Source organism: Drosophila willistoni, chromosome 3R (genome assembly GCF_018902025.1).
Source record: "Drosophila willistoni isolate 14030-0811.24 chromosome 3R, UCI_dwil_1.1, whole genome shotgun sequence".
Classification (NCBI taxonomy): Eukaryota; Metazoa; Arthropoda; class Insecta; order Diptera; family Drosophilidae; genus Drosophila; species Drosophila willistoni.
The window spans coordinates 19,329,314-19,349,518 of NC_061086.1; the positions used below are offsets into that span (position 1 = coordinate 19,329,314).

At 36.7% G+C, this 20,205-nt stretch overlaps 1 protein-coding gene across 5 annotated transcripts in view; it reads left to right on the forward strand.

Moving 5' to 3' along the window:
• The first annotated feature begins 222 nt into the window (after positions 1-222).
• Positions 223-20,205, forward strand: part of LOC6647267 (complexin) — a 36,035-nt gene continuing 16,052 nt past the window's right edge. For 2 of the 5 annotated variants that reach the window (XM_023178344.2, XM_015177295.3), the window contains exons 1-3: positions 224-268; positions 1,601-1,858; positions 4,739-4,915. In XM_023178344.2, coding sequence (XP_023034112.1) covers positions 4,861-4,915 — 55 coding nt within the window. In that variant the 5' untranslated portion in view covers positions 224-268; positions 1,601-1,858; positions 4,739-4,860. Of the gene's footprint in view, positions 269-1,600; positions 1,859-4,738; positions 4,916-11,838; positions 11,851-19,450; positions 19,554-20,205 lie in introns of those variants that run through there. The other 3 variants (XM_002070551.4, XM_015177296.3, XM_023178345.2) reach the window with 3 other exon arrangements.

A 20,205-nucleotide genomic window follows, 5' to 3' on the forward strand; every position in this document is an offset into this window, starting at 1 on the left:
TCTCACTCACTCAATCTGCCCCTTTGGGTTGAGTGAGAGTCAATTGCACTCACTCATTGTGACATTTTGGAGGGGAAAAGCTTTGACCATTTTGTCTCGAGTCTCGTTTGTTGCCTTTATTGGATTTTAGGGGACGCCAGACGCCAGCGTTGGCGCCGCAGCAGCCTACACAGCTGCTGTCTATGGTCGCCTCTGCCGTCGCATGAGCCGAGTTTTCCATGTAGGGAAGTCGGCAGTGCGATACAGAAGAGTGCGAACATAGCATGAAGTAAGAAGCGCCGAAATAAAAAAATTTTTCATATATATCTACAGATATATATATTTATATATATATATATATATATATACATATATATCTCTATGTGTAGCCTATAGAGCCTAAGCGTAAAGTGGAAAACCCAAAGTATTAAAGAAAAAAGAAATAAATAAAAAAAAGGGAACATACATACATACATCCAGACACAGATACATTTAACACATATGCATGAGTGCGTACAATTTGTATGCGAGTGTATGTGTGCTCACTCTTAATAATACAATAAAACAAAGACACATACACACACTACACACTTTACTTACACGCACATGAGACAAACTGGCGACATCCCCGTCAACGTTTCGGCCTCCCTCCCACCCCACATTAACCAGTGTCTTACCCAACACCATCTAACAATTTGGCAAATGTAATGAAAAACTTATTCAATTATAAACAATAAATTCATTGTAAGCTAATTCAATTGCAAAAAGGCAAGTGAACTGTGAACTCTAGCTTTATGTAATCAGCCAAAGATAATGCCATGCAAATGGGACACAACAAAAAAAGGGAATAAAATGTATGTAAAGTGAAAAGGAAAAAGACATTTGCTTCTTCTACCTTATTCTTATGTGTGACATATTCTGTAAAAATTTCTGTTCTTTGATTAAATCACTTGACACCGTGTGTTACGTAAAACCAAAAAAAAAAAAATAAAAAATAAAACACAAAAAGAGCAAAAAATAAAAAAAATATATAGCCAAAATAAAGAAAGAAAAGAAGCGAAATGCTGTTTCCTCTGTTGTTTCCCAAATTGCCGTTTTTCCACTACACACAAACACACACACACATCCCGTCCGCCTGGCCGTCCAGAGCCACGTAACGTCTTTAGCTGCTCCAACCAGCGGCTATAATGGGCACTTACGTGCATGACGTTCACATAAAAGAAACCCTAATAAAGAAATATCGATAAAAAACAACAACAACAACAGAATAAAACAACAAAACAAAAAATAATAACAACAACAACAATGTGTCTCTTGGGGTCATAAGTGTCGCCGTGTGTGTGTTTGTGCCTCGTGTGTGTGCCAACGTGTGTGTATGGGTTATTTTTAAATTAGATGCAATGTCAATAGGTTGTCGTTCAACGGAGGTCAATAGAAGAGTATCTCTTCATCATCATTATCATCATCATCAGCTGAAAAATAAACATATTTTCAATTCATTTATCTATCACACACATTTCTCATATTTTTTTTAACTCTTTCCCACTAACTCAAGTCAACTCATTCTTTTCTTTCTGTTTTCTTCTTTCTCCCCGTTTTTCTTTTTGTTTTTTGCTTACAGAAACCCTATCTGTCTGATGCTCGCTCTTCTTTGCGGATTTCTTTGAAACAAAAACACTTCAAACACAAACAATTTCCAAAACTTTTGCTTCTTTAACAACAACAACAACTACAAACAACAACAGCAACAACAAGAACATTGATAGCAACAACAACGACCACATCTCAACAGCAAAAGCCTACTCTAACAAAAACACACATACCCAAAGAATTTCCCCAGTGGCAATCTCAACGGAATATTTACTGAACTCAATCACAGGTAAGTTGCCTTCATTTCCCCCCATCCTTTTTCCTCTAATACTTCTCCAACTCATTCTACTTCTTGTGAGGAAAAGAAATCCAAAGTATGTGGAAAAGTATGCTCGAAAAACTTGCAAGCATTTCACATTTTCACCAAACCGAAAATGTTTGTTTAAACTTTTTTGCGCATTTTCACGCGTAAAGTGGCCAACACTCTTCAATCAAGGAAAAAAAAAAACAGAGCCTCATTATATAATCACTTGTCTGCAAAAAGAAACGAGTTTGAAAAACTTAACTTAAATTTTGGTCCATATACTATATATGTACATAGCAAATAAATCATAGACTAAGGTGATAGATGCACTTTATTGGACGTCGAACAAATTGACAAATTCATAAATCAATTATCCAAATGATAAATAGAACTATTTATCAGAATGATATATGAGGCATATTAGAAAGGTATATATATAGGTACATACATATATCACTCTAACAATAAGATAAGTTTGATATCATAAATTTCATTCCTGGCCAAATGGATTTTTAGTACAGACAGTCGCAGGATAATTTAACTTGTTACAAAAAGTATTTGAAATTGTAAAGAATGACAAATAATCAATGAAATATTCATGAAAAATTTAAATAAATAATATTTTTCATATGCCATAAATTAAATGAAGAGAAAGTAACAAATATGTAGCATAGAATATTTATAGAATGTTCCTAATTAATAGATGTCCACCTGATTTTAAAACATTTCAACAGGAAAAATAATATTCCAATCAGAAAAAATGTAAGGCAACTTAAGCTTCCACTTGTCGTATACGCAATAAATATAAACACTTAAATCAGCTGCCAACTTGTCGCTTACTTGATAAATGTAAATTCTAAAAGAAAACTACATTTAGTTGGAAATGCTTAAACGATTAATTTAAAGAAAAAAAATAAATGACCCAACAACTTGCTGAGTGCTGAAAGGTTCTGTTAAAAAGGACTTGGATTTGATTTCATTTCATTTGCCTATAAACCCTTGGCTAAAAGCTTCGAAAAGGTCAACTTTGGCTTACTGGCTAACTTGGCGCATACTTGATATCATTCTGGCTAACCCTAGAAATCTATGGACTAAAGTGTTAGCTCGGCTATTTGGCTATTGGGCTATGGTTTTGGTTGCCATAGTAACCAAGACCCTCATGAAAACCCCTAAATAGAGCAAAACTCAAACTCAGCTTATTTGCGTGTTTATTGGCTTTGGCTTTGGCTTTCGGCTTTTCATAACACAAAACTTCAAACGTAATTGGATAGCGCCAGGTCGGGACGGACCTTACCTTGGGTTGTTTATTTATATCAGAGGGCAAGAAAGAGACAGCGAGTAATAGAGAGGGGGCAAGAAATGGGCTTTGTTTCGTTTTTATATATAAATGTAGATATATATTTTTTTTTTTTGGTGCCTGCTCCTTTGCTGCCACACCTCAAGTCGCTACCTGCCGGTTGCCCATAAAATTCTAAGCACGAATGCCATAAATTTTCGCTTTTATTTACATATATTAAGTCGGGTGCCAGGGCATAGCATACTATACCCCTTTATCTTTTAGTTAGTTAGAATTTCTGGCCAGCTGGAGATTAAAGCGAATTTGGCCAAAAACTGCAAATGTTGGCTCATTTTTTCCTCGCTGGCTTGCTTGTTTTTGGCCAATAAACAATTCTGCTGACTTGGACCCTTGGGGTAACTGGAAAAACTGAAAATTTTTTGCAACGACAGCTTAATTCATTAGCTCAGACAGGAAAAGACAGAAGGCAACGGCAACGGCAACAGAGACAGAGACGGATACCAACTCGACTGTTGATGATGCCTCTCCTCCTTATCCTGGTCGTGGTCCTGATGCTGTTGACTGTAACTGTATGTGTGTCTGTGTGTGCCTGCCAGGCGAATGTTTTTTATGTCAAACTAATTTCGTTGCTCGTTTGTTGGTGTTGTTTTAATTTGCTCAAGCCAGCAAGCAAGTTGCCGCCTTCGGCTTAAGTTCGTTAGCCCAATTTGCACAAATATTAATACATGGTTACAAAGACACAGTGTTGGTACAGAGCAGGCATCCTCTCTACCCACTGACTCATTCCATTTTCATTTTTGTGCCCGGCGGCGTTAATAAAATTGAAAATTTTCTTCTCATTTTGTCTTCTTTTTTTTTCTCTTCTCTCATTTTTTTTTTCTGTAAATTTGGGTGCCCACCACATTCATTACGACATTATTGTGCTCGAGCAGAGATATTAGATTTCATCAAATTAGTGTCAGAAAAGTTGGAGTAAGAGTTGGCAATGCCATGAAGCAGCTGCAATTGATGAAGCTCAAGAACTGAATGTTGAACGCTGAAAACTGTTACTGCTGAAATTGTAGCAAAAGTAGGGGAACCAAGAGCTGCCACTCATAACTTGGCCAAAGTGTTTGTGTTTGTGCCCACACAATGGTTAAAAAAAAAGGAGAGAGAGGTTTCTTTTTTCATTTTCAAAAGAACTGTGAATGACTGTGGCAGTAGAAGTAGAAGCAGCAGCAGCAACAGTACCAAAGGCATCCAACCAGAGGCATTTAAGCTAAGCGGCTTAAAGTATCAGGATGACACAGGAGCCATCCAGCGAGTCAGCCAGTCAGACCGGCAGCGAGCCATCCCAATGGCAAAGGACCTGGACAGACAGACAGACAGACAGATAGGCAGATAGTCGGAGAGGCTCAGGTGACAAGGCAACTTGGCGGACTGTCCGCATTTGCCACATGAACGAAAAACAAGGAGCACTTTGAGCTTTGGGGATTGGGGATTTTGGGAATGCTGGAAGGACAATGTGGTGCTGCTCTGTCATATCAGAATTTAATTTGCTCATTTCTCTTTACTCTGCTTACTTTCAGGAATATTGTTAAGAACAAACAGCGGGACCGCAAGTGCATTTTCATTCAGTAAATAGCAAAAGAAGCCACGCCCATAAAGGAGCAAGAGTAGCCCAAAAACACCAACAAAACAACAAAAAAAAATGGCGGCTTTTATAGCGAAACAAATGGTTGGAAACCAATTAAGTGCCGTTAAAGGTAAGTCAAATACAGTCAACTTAACTTTCTACTCATAGATACACACATACATATATACATATATCTTCCATTTGGGTTGTTGGGGGGATTGGATATTTTTGGCATTCAATCAATATAATTTTATATACCTAACTACACATTTAAGACCCCTTCTACCATACATACATACATAATTCATTTTCAAGCTGCTGCACAGTGACTAGAAAAAGAAAATGGCCATACATGAAAGTGGCTAACGCTTTTAGATACCCTTCCCCATCCCAACCATTGGACCGGGGGGTAATGTCATTGAGTTCTCCTCCTTGCTCCTTGTTTAATCGGTGGTTGTGCAATCGCTTGGAAAATCATTGAATGCTTTCAAAAAATGCCATGGTCAAGGGGGGATATGGATGTGGGGGTTAAAGCGTGTATTCGAGTGGTGTACAAATGCGAGAATATTTAACTTAAAATGCTTATCAACTGGTGAACATGCGAAGCAAACCATAAGGCACTTGCCTAGAAGCATTTACATAAGAACCAGCCTCCTTGGTGATATAATGCAGTAGATGTAGTACCTATTTATGTGTATGTGTGTGTGTGTGTGTACCAATCTCTATCTCTAGAAAACGTAAAACAGGCAGAAGCTACACCAACTGTGCCCAGGCCCATACAATTTGCAAGCTTCACTTTAACACAAAGGAGAGAAGGGCAAAAAACTGAAGAGAATGGTTGATAGGTAGATAGAAATGGGGGTTATGGTGGAGGGGGGAGGGTGGGGCGGCAATCTACTCCTTCTTGTGTATGTAGTTATTTTCCTAGAGTTTGCTGTGCACAGTTGCCAAGTCTCTCTTATCGTAACGGAGCGCATTCTGCACGAATGCTCTGGCAAGTGGTTCCGACAAATTGATACACTTAATTGCGTAGATTGATGTTAAATTTGCAACACTCCTTTGTCAGGGTGTCCAGGGACCAGAGCTATATACATACATATATACTTTTGTATACATATATATTTCTCTGGGTTTGTGTGTGATGGAGTGTATATATGTATTTGAGAAGCGACTCAATCATTTCCCGGCCCATTTCCATTCAAGTTTTTGACTTGTCAAGGGCTGTCAACTGCGGTTGAATTCGAGATTGCGGTTAGTGCGTTGCCTGTTCCATTAGAAGGACTGGCAGTTCTGGCAATGACGTGGCCTTAGCATGTCCATAGAACATGAAAACGCTATTAGCATGGTCATAAAAATCGAAATAACCAATTCACATAGACCACACGAACAAACTTACACCCACAATAACATATATGTACCTATATTCTCTGATACATACTTAAATGTGTATGTCAATTACTAAGATACTAAGTTGCAGATACTGGAACAATGGCAATCTGTGCATGTGCCAGAGACCCAGCCAGTTCGTGAGCCATTTTCGAAACGTTAAAATCGTGAGAAAAACCTCGCCTAGCCTCTCCTCACCTCACTTGCCGCCACTTTCTGACAAGGAAACCAGCGTTCAATGATGCAGCAAGCCAACCACTTAAAGTTCAACATAAAAATGCGGCAAAATTGATGAAAACGATATAAAAGTGCCACTCATAAGGAGTGCATGGCCAATATTCTTCCTCTCTCTGTCTCTCCCCACTCTCTATCAGTATACCTACGACTACAAATTTTATTTGCAAGAGCATATAAAAAAAAAAAAAAGAAACACAGAGAAATTGTTTAACAAATCCACCATTTAAGCATACATATGTATATACATATATTGAGCAAATGGCAGTAAAACTTTTCTTTCATAGAATGTCAAATGGGAAATATATATACATATGTATATATAGTGGATACATAGAAACTTGGCTTAACAATTTGACACATCAATGTCGTTGCCGGGTTTTGCTAGAACATCATTTCATTTTTTTCCCCTGGTTCCGAAGTGCCAAAGCTTTTGGAGCTGGGTCTGGCATTTGGTTGGATATGTGGGTTGGAGGAGGCAACGAGCTAATGCGTTTCCTTTGTCAACCATTGTGCTCACAATCAGACAATTTATTTGAGCTTGCGACGAGTTAGCCTTTATTACTATTGCCTGTCTTATGTAAGGATAAGTTATGGATTTGTTGTATTTGCACTTACTTAGATTTGCTACTGTACTACTGCACAATAATGCTGCGAGAATTTCTAAGAAAATACGAGCAAAAAAAACAAAAAGGGGTGAAAGCTAAAAAAGCTTATCAATGAATTATTGCTCTAGTTACTTATTCTATCTACATTTATATCCGTATATCACATGTATTTCGGCAAAAGGAAACTTAAATAAAACCGATTTGTTGTTCTTTTCCCATAAAAAAAGGTTTTATCTCCTTTCTCCTCAGCGATTAATCTTCAGTATTTAATTATAGCTTTATTCAAAATTTCATTAGTTTTCTAAAAAAGGATAAGAAAAGTTTTTTGCCCTTCTCTTGTAGCTAAAATCAAAATAATGTATGTATAATAGAACGTTTTTTAATTAAGCTTCATTTTACATATGCATATTTAATTAAGTTATTAAATTGAATTTTTGAAATCTTTGGGAAAATCTTTTGAAATCTTCTTTGGGATTTAGCCATCGCTTTGAAACCTTTTCCAGTGCTTTATTTATATTGCCAAATACTTCAACTCAGAGCTACCAACTTAGACCTTCTTTTGAAAGATGAATATTATAGTTAAATTAGGATAGCAGTTAAGTTGGTTATTAGTAAGCAGTTCCTATTTAATTTTTTTTTGTATTATACCGACAAAATGTTTGTAAATAGTCTGAATATAGAATTTCCCCAATAAACATGTCAACTAGTTCAGTTCACTCAACTATATCATTTGACTCCACAGCATGATTAACTAATAATGTGTGGTATTATGCCTAAATTGGATTTGTATTAGACTGGTCTACATAAATTACCTTTAAAATGCCAAAAAACAAACATACAATTAGTATAATAATACAAGTACCCTTCTTTTCTGCATTATCTCAAAATATTTGTTGTCTCTTTTACAAAAATGTGCTTCAGATTTCTTTCGAAACGCTTTAGAATTGAATCTTTAACAAAATTCTACTACCATACAAATATTAAACATAATTCGATGTGAGATTTGTAGCCATTTACCTGCCTTAACGACCCGATGAGATGATGTGGCATTTGCCAACAGAGAAGGGAATTGTTGCTAACAATGTTTCCGCCACATCCTGTGCGGCCTGCATTTCCTGTAGCTGATTTCGGTAGGAAGTTAGCCTCAGTTTCACTACCAAATGATAGACGGTGGTTTGAATTCACTTTTTGGTGGCTATAGAAACCATTAGAGACTTCATCTGCCATTTCAGTTGTGGAAAGAACTTAAGTGTTTTTTGTTTCTCCTCCATGGCTAACGACATGACAAATAAGAAACAATTATTTTGCTACTTAACAATACATAATTGTTGTTAATTAAAAAACTTTCTAATGACAACTTTATAAATTTCTTTCATTTCAGGTAAGCGTTTTGAAGAGCATCTTCATATCTTTGTACATTTGATACTATTAAAGTCTGTAAGTTTTATAATTACAAACGTTAAAAATATCTCCCCCAAAAAACCTAATTGCATAACAAGCGAAATGATATTCAATTAAGTTAATTAATTAAAGCATACACTAACACAATAATATCCTTCATTATATTTCTATATATACTTATATATTTTTAAACTAGTATAAACAAAAAAATAAAAACATTATTTGGTATAGCACAAATCGTTCAGTTTTTGGTTTTTAACGCTTTGGTTTCAGTTTTGAATGGAAACCCACTCAGGTTTTGTTGATTGGCAAATAGCATGAGAAAATATATGTACAAAAAAACAAACAAAAAATTAATAATAAATATAGAACCGTTCAAAATTGAAACAATATTAAGATTATTTAAGATGTGAACATCTTTAATATATCTATTACGTATATATATATATATAATATATATTAACAAAATCAAGCTTAGCGTTGCACAACCAAACACAAGATACACAGACACACACAACCAATTAGACACACCAAAAAATTAATAGCCAAACACTTTAAGACACTAAACATTCAGCCATAATTACAAATACAATATTTATGTTGAGAACTTTCATAAAAAGTCGATCAGAAAGATGATCAGAATTGGCAGTGGATCTGCCAAATCCAAGAAATATCCCTATTCCCATCTATATCCCCACATCCCCAAAAATTAAGCCAATTATATCAATATAGTTCCCGTATATATGGAAAACTACGTATATATTTATATTGTAATTGTAATTGTATCTAAGCTAAGTACACTCACGAATCATTTGACCCGATATCCTTCAAATTAAAGAAATCGAAAAGAAACGAAAAAAAGGACAATGTAATTGTATGCGCTCCTTCAATGCCTTCTTCATAGCCGAACTTTACCTCATTGTAAAACACACACACACACACACACACGCAATCACAAAAACACACACACGCACACCTACACACAACTCAATAGCTTGACAAACAAACCAAGTAAAAAAAAAAAAATAGAAAAATGAAAAAAAAAAGTAAAGCGAGTAACACAAACACCTAGAAGGACACGCAAGTGCACAGCAATCCTAAAACTCAAAATCAAACTCAAGTCCATCATGCACTACATGACCCAACAACAACAACAACAACACGACACAATGAACACCAACAACAACAAGAACAACATCAGCAAAAAGAAAAGCCAACAATGAACACAGCTGCCACTGCACGAATACACAAAGAATGAACAACAAAATCAACAACAACAACAACACAGAACAACAGAAACAACAAAAAGCACAAACACACACACACACACACACACTTACACACAGAACACACAATTCAATTTCTTCTATTACAATTTCTTCCTTGCCTACTTCCCTCACCTACAGTGGTGGTCAGCGGGTTAGCCCCTTTTTTTTTGTTTGATTTTAAATTTGATTTTCTCGGCTCCTAAGAAAGTTAATGAAGAAATTTTTTCAGTAGTTTGTTGGTTATTGTATTTAGATGATGACACGTAATTATTGTCATGCCAGCTTTCGGCGTTTTTTTTACAGGTGCGTTTGAAAAAAAATAGGCCCCCAAATGCTGGCCATTAGTTTAGCCCGTTCTTTCCAAAATCTTTAATATTATAGTTAGACATGTGTATTCTTTGAAGAAGTTGTAGATCTAGGTAATCTAAGATAAACTGCATACCAAAAATTTTCATTTTAGCCCCAGTATTTGATTTGGGGCCAATCGAAATTTCGGGTTTTTGTATGTAATTCTTGAGGTCTCTTTGTTTGATGACGTTTTACGATACCAATTTAAACTAAAGTAATATTTTCTTATTCTAAGTATTAAAGTGAATTGAATTTCCCGTCAAATGATACATGTTTCATAAAAATCCGACAAAAATTAGATTGATTTCATCGCCCATACTTTAAAAAATAACCAGGTAAAATAAATTAAAAAAATTTCCCATACATGCGTGCAAAGAAAGAGATGGAGGATGTGTGGGAAATTTTGCTTACCTAGTTTTTTGAAAGTATGGGCGATGAAATCAATCTAATTTTTATCGGATTTCAATGAAACATGTATCATTTGACGGGAAATTCAATTCACTTTAATACTTAGAATAAGAAAATATTACTTTAGTTTAAATTGGTATCGTAAAACGTCATCAAACAAAGAGACCTCAAGAATTACATACAAAAACCCGAAATTTCGATTGGCCCCAAATCAAATACTGGGGCTAAAATGAAAATTTTTGGTATGCAGTTTATCTTAGATTACCTAGATCTACAACTTCTTCAAAGAATACACATGTCTAACTATAATATTAAAGATTTTGGAAAGAACGGGCTAAACTAATGGCCAGCATTTGGGGGCCTATTTTTTTTCAAACGCACCTGTAAAAAAAACGCCGAAAGCTGGCATGACAATAATTACGTGTCATCATCTAAATACAATAACCAACAAACTACTGAAAAAATTTCTTCATTAACTTTCTTAGGAGCCGAGAAAATCAAATTTAAAATCAAACAAAAAAAAAGGGGCTAACCCGCTGACCACCACTGTATATACCATCTAAAACCTACAAACAACCCTCGTCTCTTTTTACGCTTCTTATTTTCTTCCACTTTCTTACATTATTAACATGAATGCCACGCCCATATGCCCCCATGCCCATGTCCCCCTCATGCCACCCAGTCCCTTCCTACGTTTAGTCCACGCGTCTTGTCCCCATGCCCACATTTTGAAATACAAAACGGAAATTTAACCTCGAACATGCCATAAAATGGATGGCAAAAGTACCAAGCTTCAGAATACAGGAGCAGTCAGCCAGCTTCTAGCTGCTGCTGATGCTGCTCCTGCTGTCGTATCTCTAGTCTAGTTATCCTGGTTGTCATGGTACTTTCGCCCAGTTGGCAGTTTGTCAATCGTTCGCTCGTTCTGCTCCTCTTTTTTTGTGCAATTTTCAATTTAATTCAGCGGACCAACGATAGCAAATTTCCTTCAACTTCATTCTCTTGATAATATCCCATACCATCATTTTATATACTCTACATATATACAGACAACTCACAACAAGTCACAACAACAGCAACAAGAACAATTTCTGCTTTTTTTCCTCCCTCTTACTATTTATATATTCAAGCTCTACTTTGATTATGATATGTACTTACTTATGTGAGATAAACCATACAACTTTTTATATTACATAGATACAACATGAATAAATATATATTTATACAGTTACTATATATACAAAACATATTACTTAACCACACCGATATACACCGCCCCAAACCCCCCTCCATCCGACCCTCTGCAACATTCATAAAGCGTAGCAACTAATCCCAACAGAGAGCGAAGTATTAATGAAACTACTTTAACTTTCCTTTCTCGACAACTACACGCTCAACAGATGCTGCAGGCGGTAAATTTTGCTCAATTTATCATACCTATAAATATATGCAAATATTTTTTTTTTTTAATATATATATACATATATGCATTCTAATTGTACTAACTAACTAAATTCGTATGCATTTGATGTTGATGCCATTCCAAAAATAACAATAATAACATCCTCACACCAAAAACAAAAATCTATAGCATACTTTTTTGATTCAATTTCAATCGATTTAGCATACTAGCAGAAATTCCAAATTAGATTCCACCTAAACCAACATGAAATAAAAAACAAAAAAAAAAAAACAGCAAATCTTTATTCAATCTCTCATTCAGCATCCGTGTAACCTAATTGGGAAGTTGCCTTTGTCTTGATTTTTCATTTCGACCACGCCAATTATGTATACTAATGCACCAACAAAAAACAACAACAAACAAAAACAAAAACCAAACACACAACATCCCGAAAATGAATCCTTTGTCTGGCATAGTGTTGCACCCAAGAGCTTTTCAGTTTTGTTAATTATGCATAACTAAACGAAACTTTCGGCTAGCCAAAGTGCAGCACAAATGCAATAAACTTTTGCCTTAATCGAAATCAATTTGATTATGCTTAAAATTTCCAAACAACAAAAAAATAAAAAGTTTTCACCCCTCCCTCCCCCAAACCACCAAAAACCCCACCGGGCCCGCCTCAAAAAACTTTACACGCCAACGCAACAGTCATTCTTAATTTTTATTTGAATAGAAAAATACTTGAAACAAAATTGTTTACGACTTTTTGTTTAACTTAATTTCGTTTTAGTTTTGTGCAAAGAACAAGTTTTTTGTTTTCTAAAACAAATTTTTTTCTTCTTATTTCTCATTAATATGGAATTGAATAACCACAAAGAAATTAATCTAGAAATTTTTGCAAATATACATAATATTTTATTAGCATTTTGTTGCGTTTTCTTTTGTTTTCGGTTTCAAAATCATAGAAAAACTAAAAATACTAATACAAAATTTATTTTTCCGCAATATACAACAAAAAAATACTCAAATATATTTCTATTAAATATTCAATTTATTACTTTCTGCCAAAAAAAATGTTTTGTTAAAATGCTTTTTTATCTACTTCTACTTCTTCTTCTACTACTACTTCTTCTACTCTACTACTTCTACTACTACTACTACTACTACTACTACTTACTACTATTACTCTCTACTATCGTACTACGGAACCATACCCAATACTAACTACAAAACAACTTACATCTTCTACTATTCTACTTCTACTATAACTACTACAACCTAATATACAACGCGTATTTACAATGAGGTAAAGTATAAGTAAAGTATTTTATTGTCTTACGAAATCTCCTATATCTACATATATATTCTATTTACTATTGCCCCCGTAACCTAAACCCTAAAAGAAAAATACCAAATCTAAATCTAACCCATACGTTAAGTTAAGTCTGTCAATGGCACAAGTGCTGCAAGGGGTGTTAAGCCCTCAATAAAAAAGAAAAAAAAAACCATGAGAAAAAGGAGAAAAAAAAAATAGAAAAGCAAAAGAGAAAAAAAATTCCGTGTGCGCCCCGGAATTATTTTCATTTTGATGAGCAAACATTTTGACACATGCGACACACATCCTTTGCCGTCATTCCAGTCTAAGGCAACAGAAAAAAAAACAAAAACGAAACAAAAAAAAAGGGGACACATGCTAGCTGCCATAGATGGTTACAACTATATCTCTCTTTCGCATATGTTACATGCTACAGTTGTGTATGTATGTGTGTTGGTGTATATGTTTAGATAGCACAATACTTTTATTTAGGTGCCATTGCTGGTCTGCTCGGTGTTTTCTCGTGTACTCGTCTAACTTGTAAAGCAAACAAATGTTGCTGTTGTCTGCATATTTTCAATTGTTTGACACATATTGTCATATGCCTCTCCAACGGAACATGATAGAATTTTTGTGAATTGAATAGATTTTGGCTTTTGGTTTTTTGTGCTTAATGAGAGTTGAATTTAAAAGAAATTGAACCAACATTTTGCTAACCTGCTTATACTCCCTGTTAACTGATGTATGAACAATGAATATATGATGTAAAGTATTAAATTCTGATTGATATTGTTGAATATGTCAGCATATTGTACAATAATATAATGCCATTGATGATAGGTTTACTGTGTGTCATCTCGTATTCATGTCAATTTAAGCATTGAAATGAATTTTGAACATAAAATTTATATATCAAATTATATGAGCCATGTCTGTTTTAGGCTTATATTTGTCAGTGCTTTGTATAAGCATTATTTAAATAAATAAAAACGTTTAAAGAGTGCAAAGTTGTTCCTTCGCATTTGTTTCTCAGAAAATGTTGCGCCTAGATTTATGCAATGTTTACTTAATTCTTACAAATTCGTTATTTACAGAAGAGCAATTTGAGCCAAAGCAAATTGAATCTTTATATAATTTATTTGCCTGCTCATAATCTCAAATCATAATTTATTCAGAGCTTAAACTTTGTCAAAAAATCGTTAAATTAAACTGTTTTGACTATGTTATAGGGAAAGCAAATAAAAACCCCTAAGGATTGAAGTCTGATCTGTTTAGAATTAAAATTAATATGTATTTCCATTTGCCAGCAAATTTATTCAATTCCTTTTGACTTTCTTATGGCTGTAGATGTAATTAGTAAAGTACTTACCTACGATATTTATCCATTGTTGATTTAATTAAAGAGTTAGTTAGAAATTGTTTTTGAAACAAACAGATAAAAAGGCAACTGATTCTATCTTTTATATATTGTAATTAAATCCGCTCAAATGTTATTCGTTTCACATAAGAAACTTGATTCCACAGTTTTTTTTTTTTACTTTACCTTCACATAGACCAAAATACAATTAAATAATGACACACCTGGGATGCAATTCATCCACTTCAAATATGTATTACAAGTCAAGGACTATTTCATTTGATTGATATTTTTTAATCTATCACAGCCGTTCAATTAATCAAATAACAATACACAAATGGGAATAATAAAAAAAAACGGGAAATGTGTAGAGACAAAAAGCCAAATAAATTGTGAAATTCAATTCTTTCTCTTGTATTTTACCCAAACCAAATGTGGGGGAAACCCTTTACCTTTACACTTAAGCCGGATGATGGTTATTCGATTTTGAGCAAAAATAGAATGAATTATTCACACAAAATGACAATAAATTGTATATATATATTTCCATTAGTTTATATGAAATTCTCTTTTTTCAACATTTTGCACTGTTCTGTTCTGTTCTGTGGCCTGTTGTGTCCTCTTCATAGTTGTCATAGTTAATTCCCAATGGCCATGTAAACTCACGGGCAACAAGCCACAGGATGACAATGACGCATTAATTTATCACACATTGCGGATGGCTGAAAGTTGGCGCAAAATCACACACACACATATACACACCAACACAGACAAAAATCTACATATATATAGATATATGTATGATGAATAAGGTGTCGGTATTGTGCAAAGAGAAGGGGCAACAGCAAGTGGGGGGCAAACACAGTGGAATGGCATAAATTATGTATATTAAAAATTCTTCAAATATTTCGGAATAAGCAAGAGCAGGCACCAAAATATTTGCATGCAGTTTACCAGCTGTCAGACAGCAGCAGCAACATCAGCAGCTGTGCAGCATTTTATTTTTTGGTCCTTTTTTTTTGTTTTTGTCAAATTTTGCCTTTTTGCCACGACATGAAGACGCATTCCAAACATGCCACAATGGGCTGCTGGATGAGTGATGGAATGGGGGGCTTTAAGGGTGACCAGTGAAGGGTGGCGGCGAGTGCGGATACTGATGAGGCCCAAAAAGGACAAGGGTTGGGGGTAGTTGAGTTGTGATGAGACTTACGTACAACTAATTGCTGGCGCTAAAAGAAAAGAATTGTGTGCAGCCAGCGAAATGGCAATGAGATTTACTCGGTCTTGCGTCATTATGAAGAGTCATAAGCAGCCACAAGTCAACACATACATACACACATACACAGAGAAAGAAAGAGGAAAAAGCAATGCCTCAGCCGACATCATTTCAACACTTGCACACGCACTCAAAGACCGCCCGCTACTTACTTATGCCCACACACACACACTGGGAGACTGAGAGACTGAATAGATACAGAGATATGTGGGGGGAGGGGGCCGACATATACTCTTGGTACAATTCTACCAAGTGGCAGCAGTGTGAAGGCGAGTGCGGCCATAAGTAAATATCAGGCTCTTTGAGCCTGTTAAAATGTAATTACAGCGGGAATATGGTTGTTGCTATTAGCGACTATGACAATGAAAACATTAGCGAGGGGTGTCAGTGGCACCGGCATCGGCTTAACGTACATATTAAGCCAACATTTCCCTTAGAAGACACACACACACACGGACACACAGGATCGTAGAGCCTTCCGCTTGCCTTCCTGTCATTTGTACGCACCATCTCTTTGACCCAGTACGTGCGTAGATTCTTGGAGTCTAACAAAGCTCAGCGGGCTTGAACCGGATTAAGCAAGAAAATAATTTGCCGTTCGTGCCTTTTCACCAACTCCTTACAATGAACAAACGAAGGCCAAGGAGCAAAATTACGCAGCATCCTGCAGGGGAGTGGCCCAACCCAAGCGGGGGGGCGGGAGAATTGCTAAAGTTGAACTGGGATCTTAAGGAGGGCGGGAGGAGAGAAAAAGTGAGAGAGAGGCTAAGGCATAAAACACTCGGCACAAATGGCTAAAACTTCCCCATGCCATTTCCATTTTCATTTCCATTCCCATTTCCATTTTGGTCTTGGTGTTGTTCCTTTCCTTTCCTCTCCTTTTATTTTTTTTTTTTTTGTTTTTTTGTGCCTTGTGAGACACAACCACATCCCAATGAGAAGAAAAACGGAACTCAACTGAACTGAACTCTAATGTTTTATTCCCTTAGCGTGCGCGTATTAAGTCGCATAAATGTCACCAACGAACCATCCGCATCCGCATCCGCATCCGCATTCACACAACCACATCCATACGGATGATGATGATGATGATGATGCTATGCCCATGCATATAAGACAATTACGTAGCTCCATAGTTTCACTTTGACTTTAGCCACGTTCCATTTGCGCCTTGGCATCCTTGGCCCATCCTTCCTTATCCCATGAACAGCCGCTGACGTGTTGGTATTCAAAATAGCAGTCGAAGCAATAAAACGCACTCTCCACCTCTCTCTCTCTCTATCTCTAAGACCTAGACTTATCCCAAGCCCCAGATAGTAGCTCGTATATCAGACTTATGACTTTGGCCAGAAAACACTTTGTGGATATATATTTATATGTATCATCACCTACCCAAACCCCAACCCCAATCGCATTCTCACTTTCCCATTTCACTCCCCCACTCCTACTTCTTAGCTCTCACTCACATGGACTAGGTATTAAGTACCCTCATTATGCCCATGACACGCAGCGAAAAGTAAAGCTTTTAACAGCAAAAAAAAAAAAAGAAATGGAAAAGAATGAAAGCAAAAAACCCCAAGAACCAACAACCAATTTGTATAGACAGACTGATTTTCCTTATTTTCTGTTATCTTTCTTGTCATTTTTTTTTCTTTTTTTTTTGGGCCTGTCAGAAGCATTTCTCATGCAAATTGAAGGCTTCCGCAGGCCTTAAAGGAACATCAATGGTCAACGCTAACGGGTTGTCCATTTCCATTAGACCCAAAAGCAAAAAGCAAAAAAAAAAAAAGAGGAGAAAAAAAAACAAGATAAATGAAGAATGCAAAGCAGGCAACAGAAAAAGACAAAGTGGTCTCTGTGGGGCTTGGGTGGCTAGAATGAAGAAGCTGTAAGAGCTAAAAGACCATGCAGAAGCAGTGTTAATTATGTTGGCATGATAATTATATTACAATAGGCTTGATTAGTTTTTAATTGAATTGTGCACTCCATGCAGCAGTCGACAACGAAGCAGAAGAAGAGTGAGGGGCTCCTACTCCATCGTTCGTTCCGGACTCCAAGTAGCTTAAAGACTTTTGCAGGAAATTCAACGCACATACACTCATAGAAATGAAATTCTCTTCCCGCTACTCTCTATCTCCAGTGCACTCCCTATTCTTGCGAGTGGGGAAGTTGTTAAAATGGGCAAGTTCATAAAGTTCATAAAGCAAATTACAAAAGTCTCATAAAAGCGCAATATTTGCCAGTATTCATGAGCGTAGTAGCAAGGGGGAATCGAATAGAATGGCCGAACGTGCAGTGGAGGAGGGGTGGGGAGGTAGTCAAAGCCATTTGACACCATTTCTGTAGAAATCAATTCTTTTTATTATAAAATACTTTGACTAATTTATGAAAACAATAAATACGTCTGCAAATCAAGTCACAGTCACCCTAAAAAGTTCATTCACAAAGCTATTCAGCAAATTGATGACTATAAATTCAATTTAATGTGCGTTGCCTTTTCCTCCAACACTCACAGAGAGAGAAAGAGCGAGAGAGAGAGAGAGAGAGAGAGCGCCCGCACAGCATGAGCAATGGGAACAATGTGGGGTTGGGTGCAAGTTAAACGGGCTTAAACAAAGTATGTCTTCCCCCCACACACACACAAACGCACACTCACCCGTAAACACCCTCCAATTGCTGAGCATGCTCTGGAAAAAAACGCTCAAGAGCACAACTCGTGGGAATTTTTTGTGCGTTTGCGCTATTTCACGCCGATGCCGATGTCAACGTCGCAGCTGACGTCAACTGAACTGAACAGCCTATATGTTGCTAACAACAATAATTGGAGCGGGTAAAAATGTTGATGATGTCGTCGCAGTTGCTGCTGCTGCTGCTGCTGCTACTGCCGATATTTCTGCTTCTGCCTCAGTCTCGGTCTCTGCCTAGGTCTCTGTCTCTGCTGCTGTTATCATCGAGATGCTCAAACTCAAAGTCCCTTATTCCTCTAGAGCTTAATGAGAACTGCGCAAGCGCTTTGGCCATCAAGTCCAAAGTCATCCCCCAGTTTTGCTGGTTAGGTCATCATCATCATCATCATCAATGCCTAAGCTCAAATCACGACGCGGTCCAGCGATGCCGGCGACAACTTCGCTGTCGCTGTCGCTGTTGCTGACGCGCTGCAGCCTTTATTTGCTGGCGACAGGACATAAAAAGCCAGTCAAATGCTGCAAATACTCCTACTCCACGTTTGCACTTCTGTGGCTAAAGTTGACTCCATTCTGCTGCTGCCAGCTGCAGCAATCTTCAGCAATAAGCATCCATCGCATCCTTTCGCAGTGGCCCCAAAAAGTAGGCAACAATCAAGTTCAGTTCAGTGTTCAGTTCGTGTGAGCTCGTTGACGCGTTCGCACTACTTCGTCTTGCGCTTTTGTAAAATGTTACAATCGATTGGATCGCTAGAGTCATGGCAACAACAACGACAACGCCAACGACAACAGCAACGACGACCACAACCACGAGGCAGCTATCGTTGGACACTACGGCGTCAGTGTGTCACAACTGCAGCAGTTGTTGTAGCAGTAGCAGTAGCAGCAGCAGCAGCGACAGCAGCGACTCCTGCCCCGTGTGCGAGAAGAAAGCGGCGCATTGAGGCGCACAGTAGTGCCAGCATCGGCTAAGGCATCGGTTGCATTTAACTTTCGCTCCTTTCGCAACGTGATTAACAAAAGGCACAAATACGGAGAGATAGCATTGGCTAAAGGCGCCTAGAAATCATGAATTTCATTGGTATGAGAACAAAATGAAACGAAAAAAAGAACTTTTGCAAAACAACAAAAAAAGAAACGAAACAGTTTCTGTTTAAATCAATGTTTGTGCAAAGTGCATTTTGTTAAACAAATACGAAACGTAAATCTCTTCATCACTATTTCATTCTCTCTCTCTGTCTCTATCTCTCTTACTTACTTACTCACTCTCTCATTCGCTCTTTCTCTCTTTCTCTCTCTCTCTCTCTTATTACACACAAAAACCAAACGCTGTAAACTGTAAAACGAAAACTCTCTTCAATGTAAGTTTTTTTATGAGTAACTTTCGTTATTTTACCTTACTACACACACACACATATAAGCAAACAAACGTTCAACACAATTACATAGACACACAGAATATATACATACATACATATATTGTACAACACGTAATCGTGCCAACTGTAAACATATGCTTGAAAACAACTAAAGAAAAATCCGAGACGAGAAGAAAAATCAATCAATTAAACGCTCAACTTTTAGGCGACGGCCAACTGAGCTGTCTATCTTATGCCAAACTTATTGATTTTTTTATGTTTGTTTTTGTAAGGCAAACTAAAAGTTCAAGGTCCAATTTATATATGTACGTGTGTGTGTGTGTGTGTTGGTCTTAAGTAGATTTAGCCAAAAAG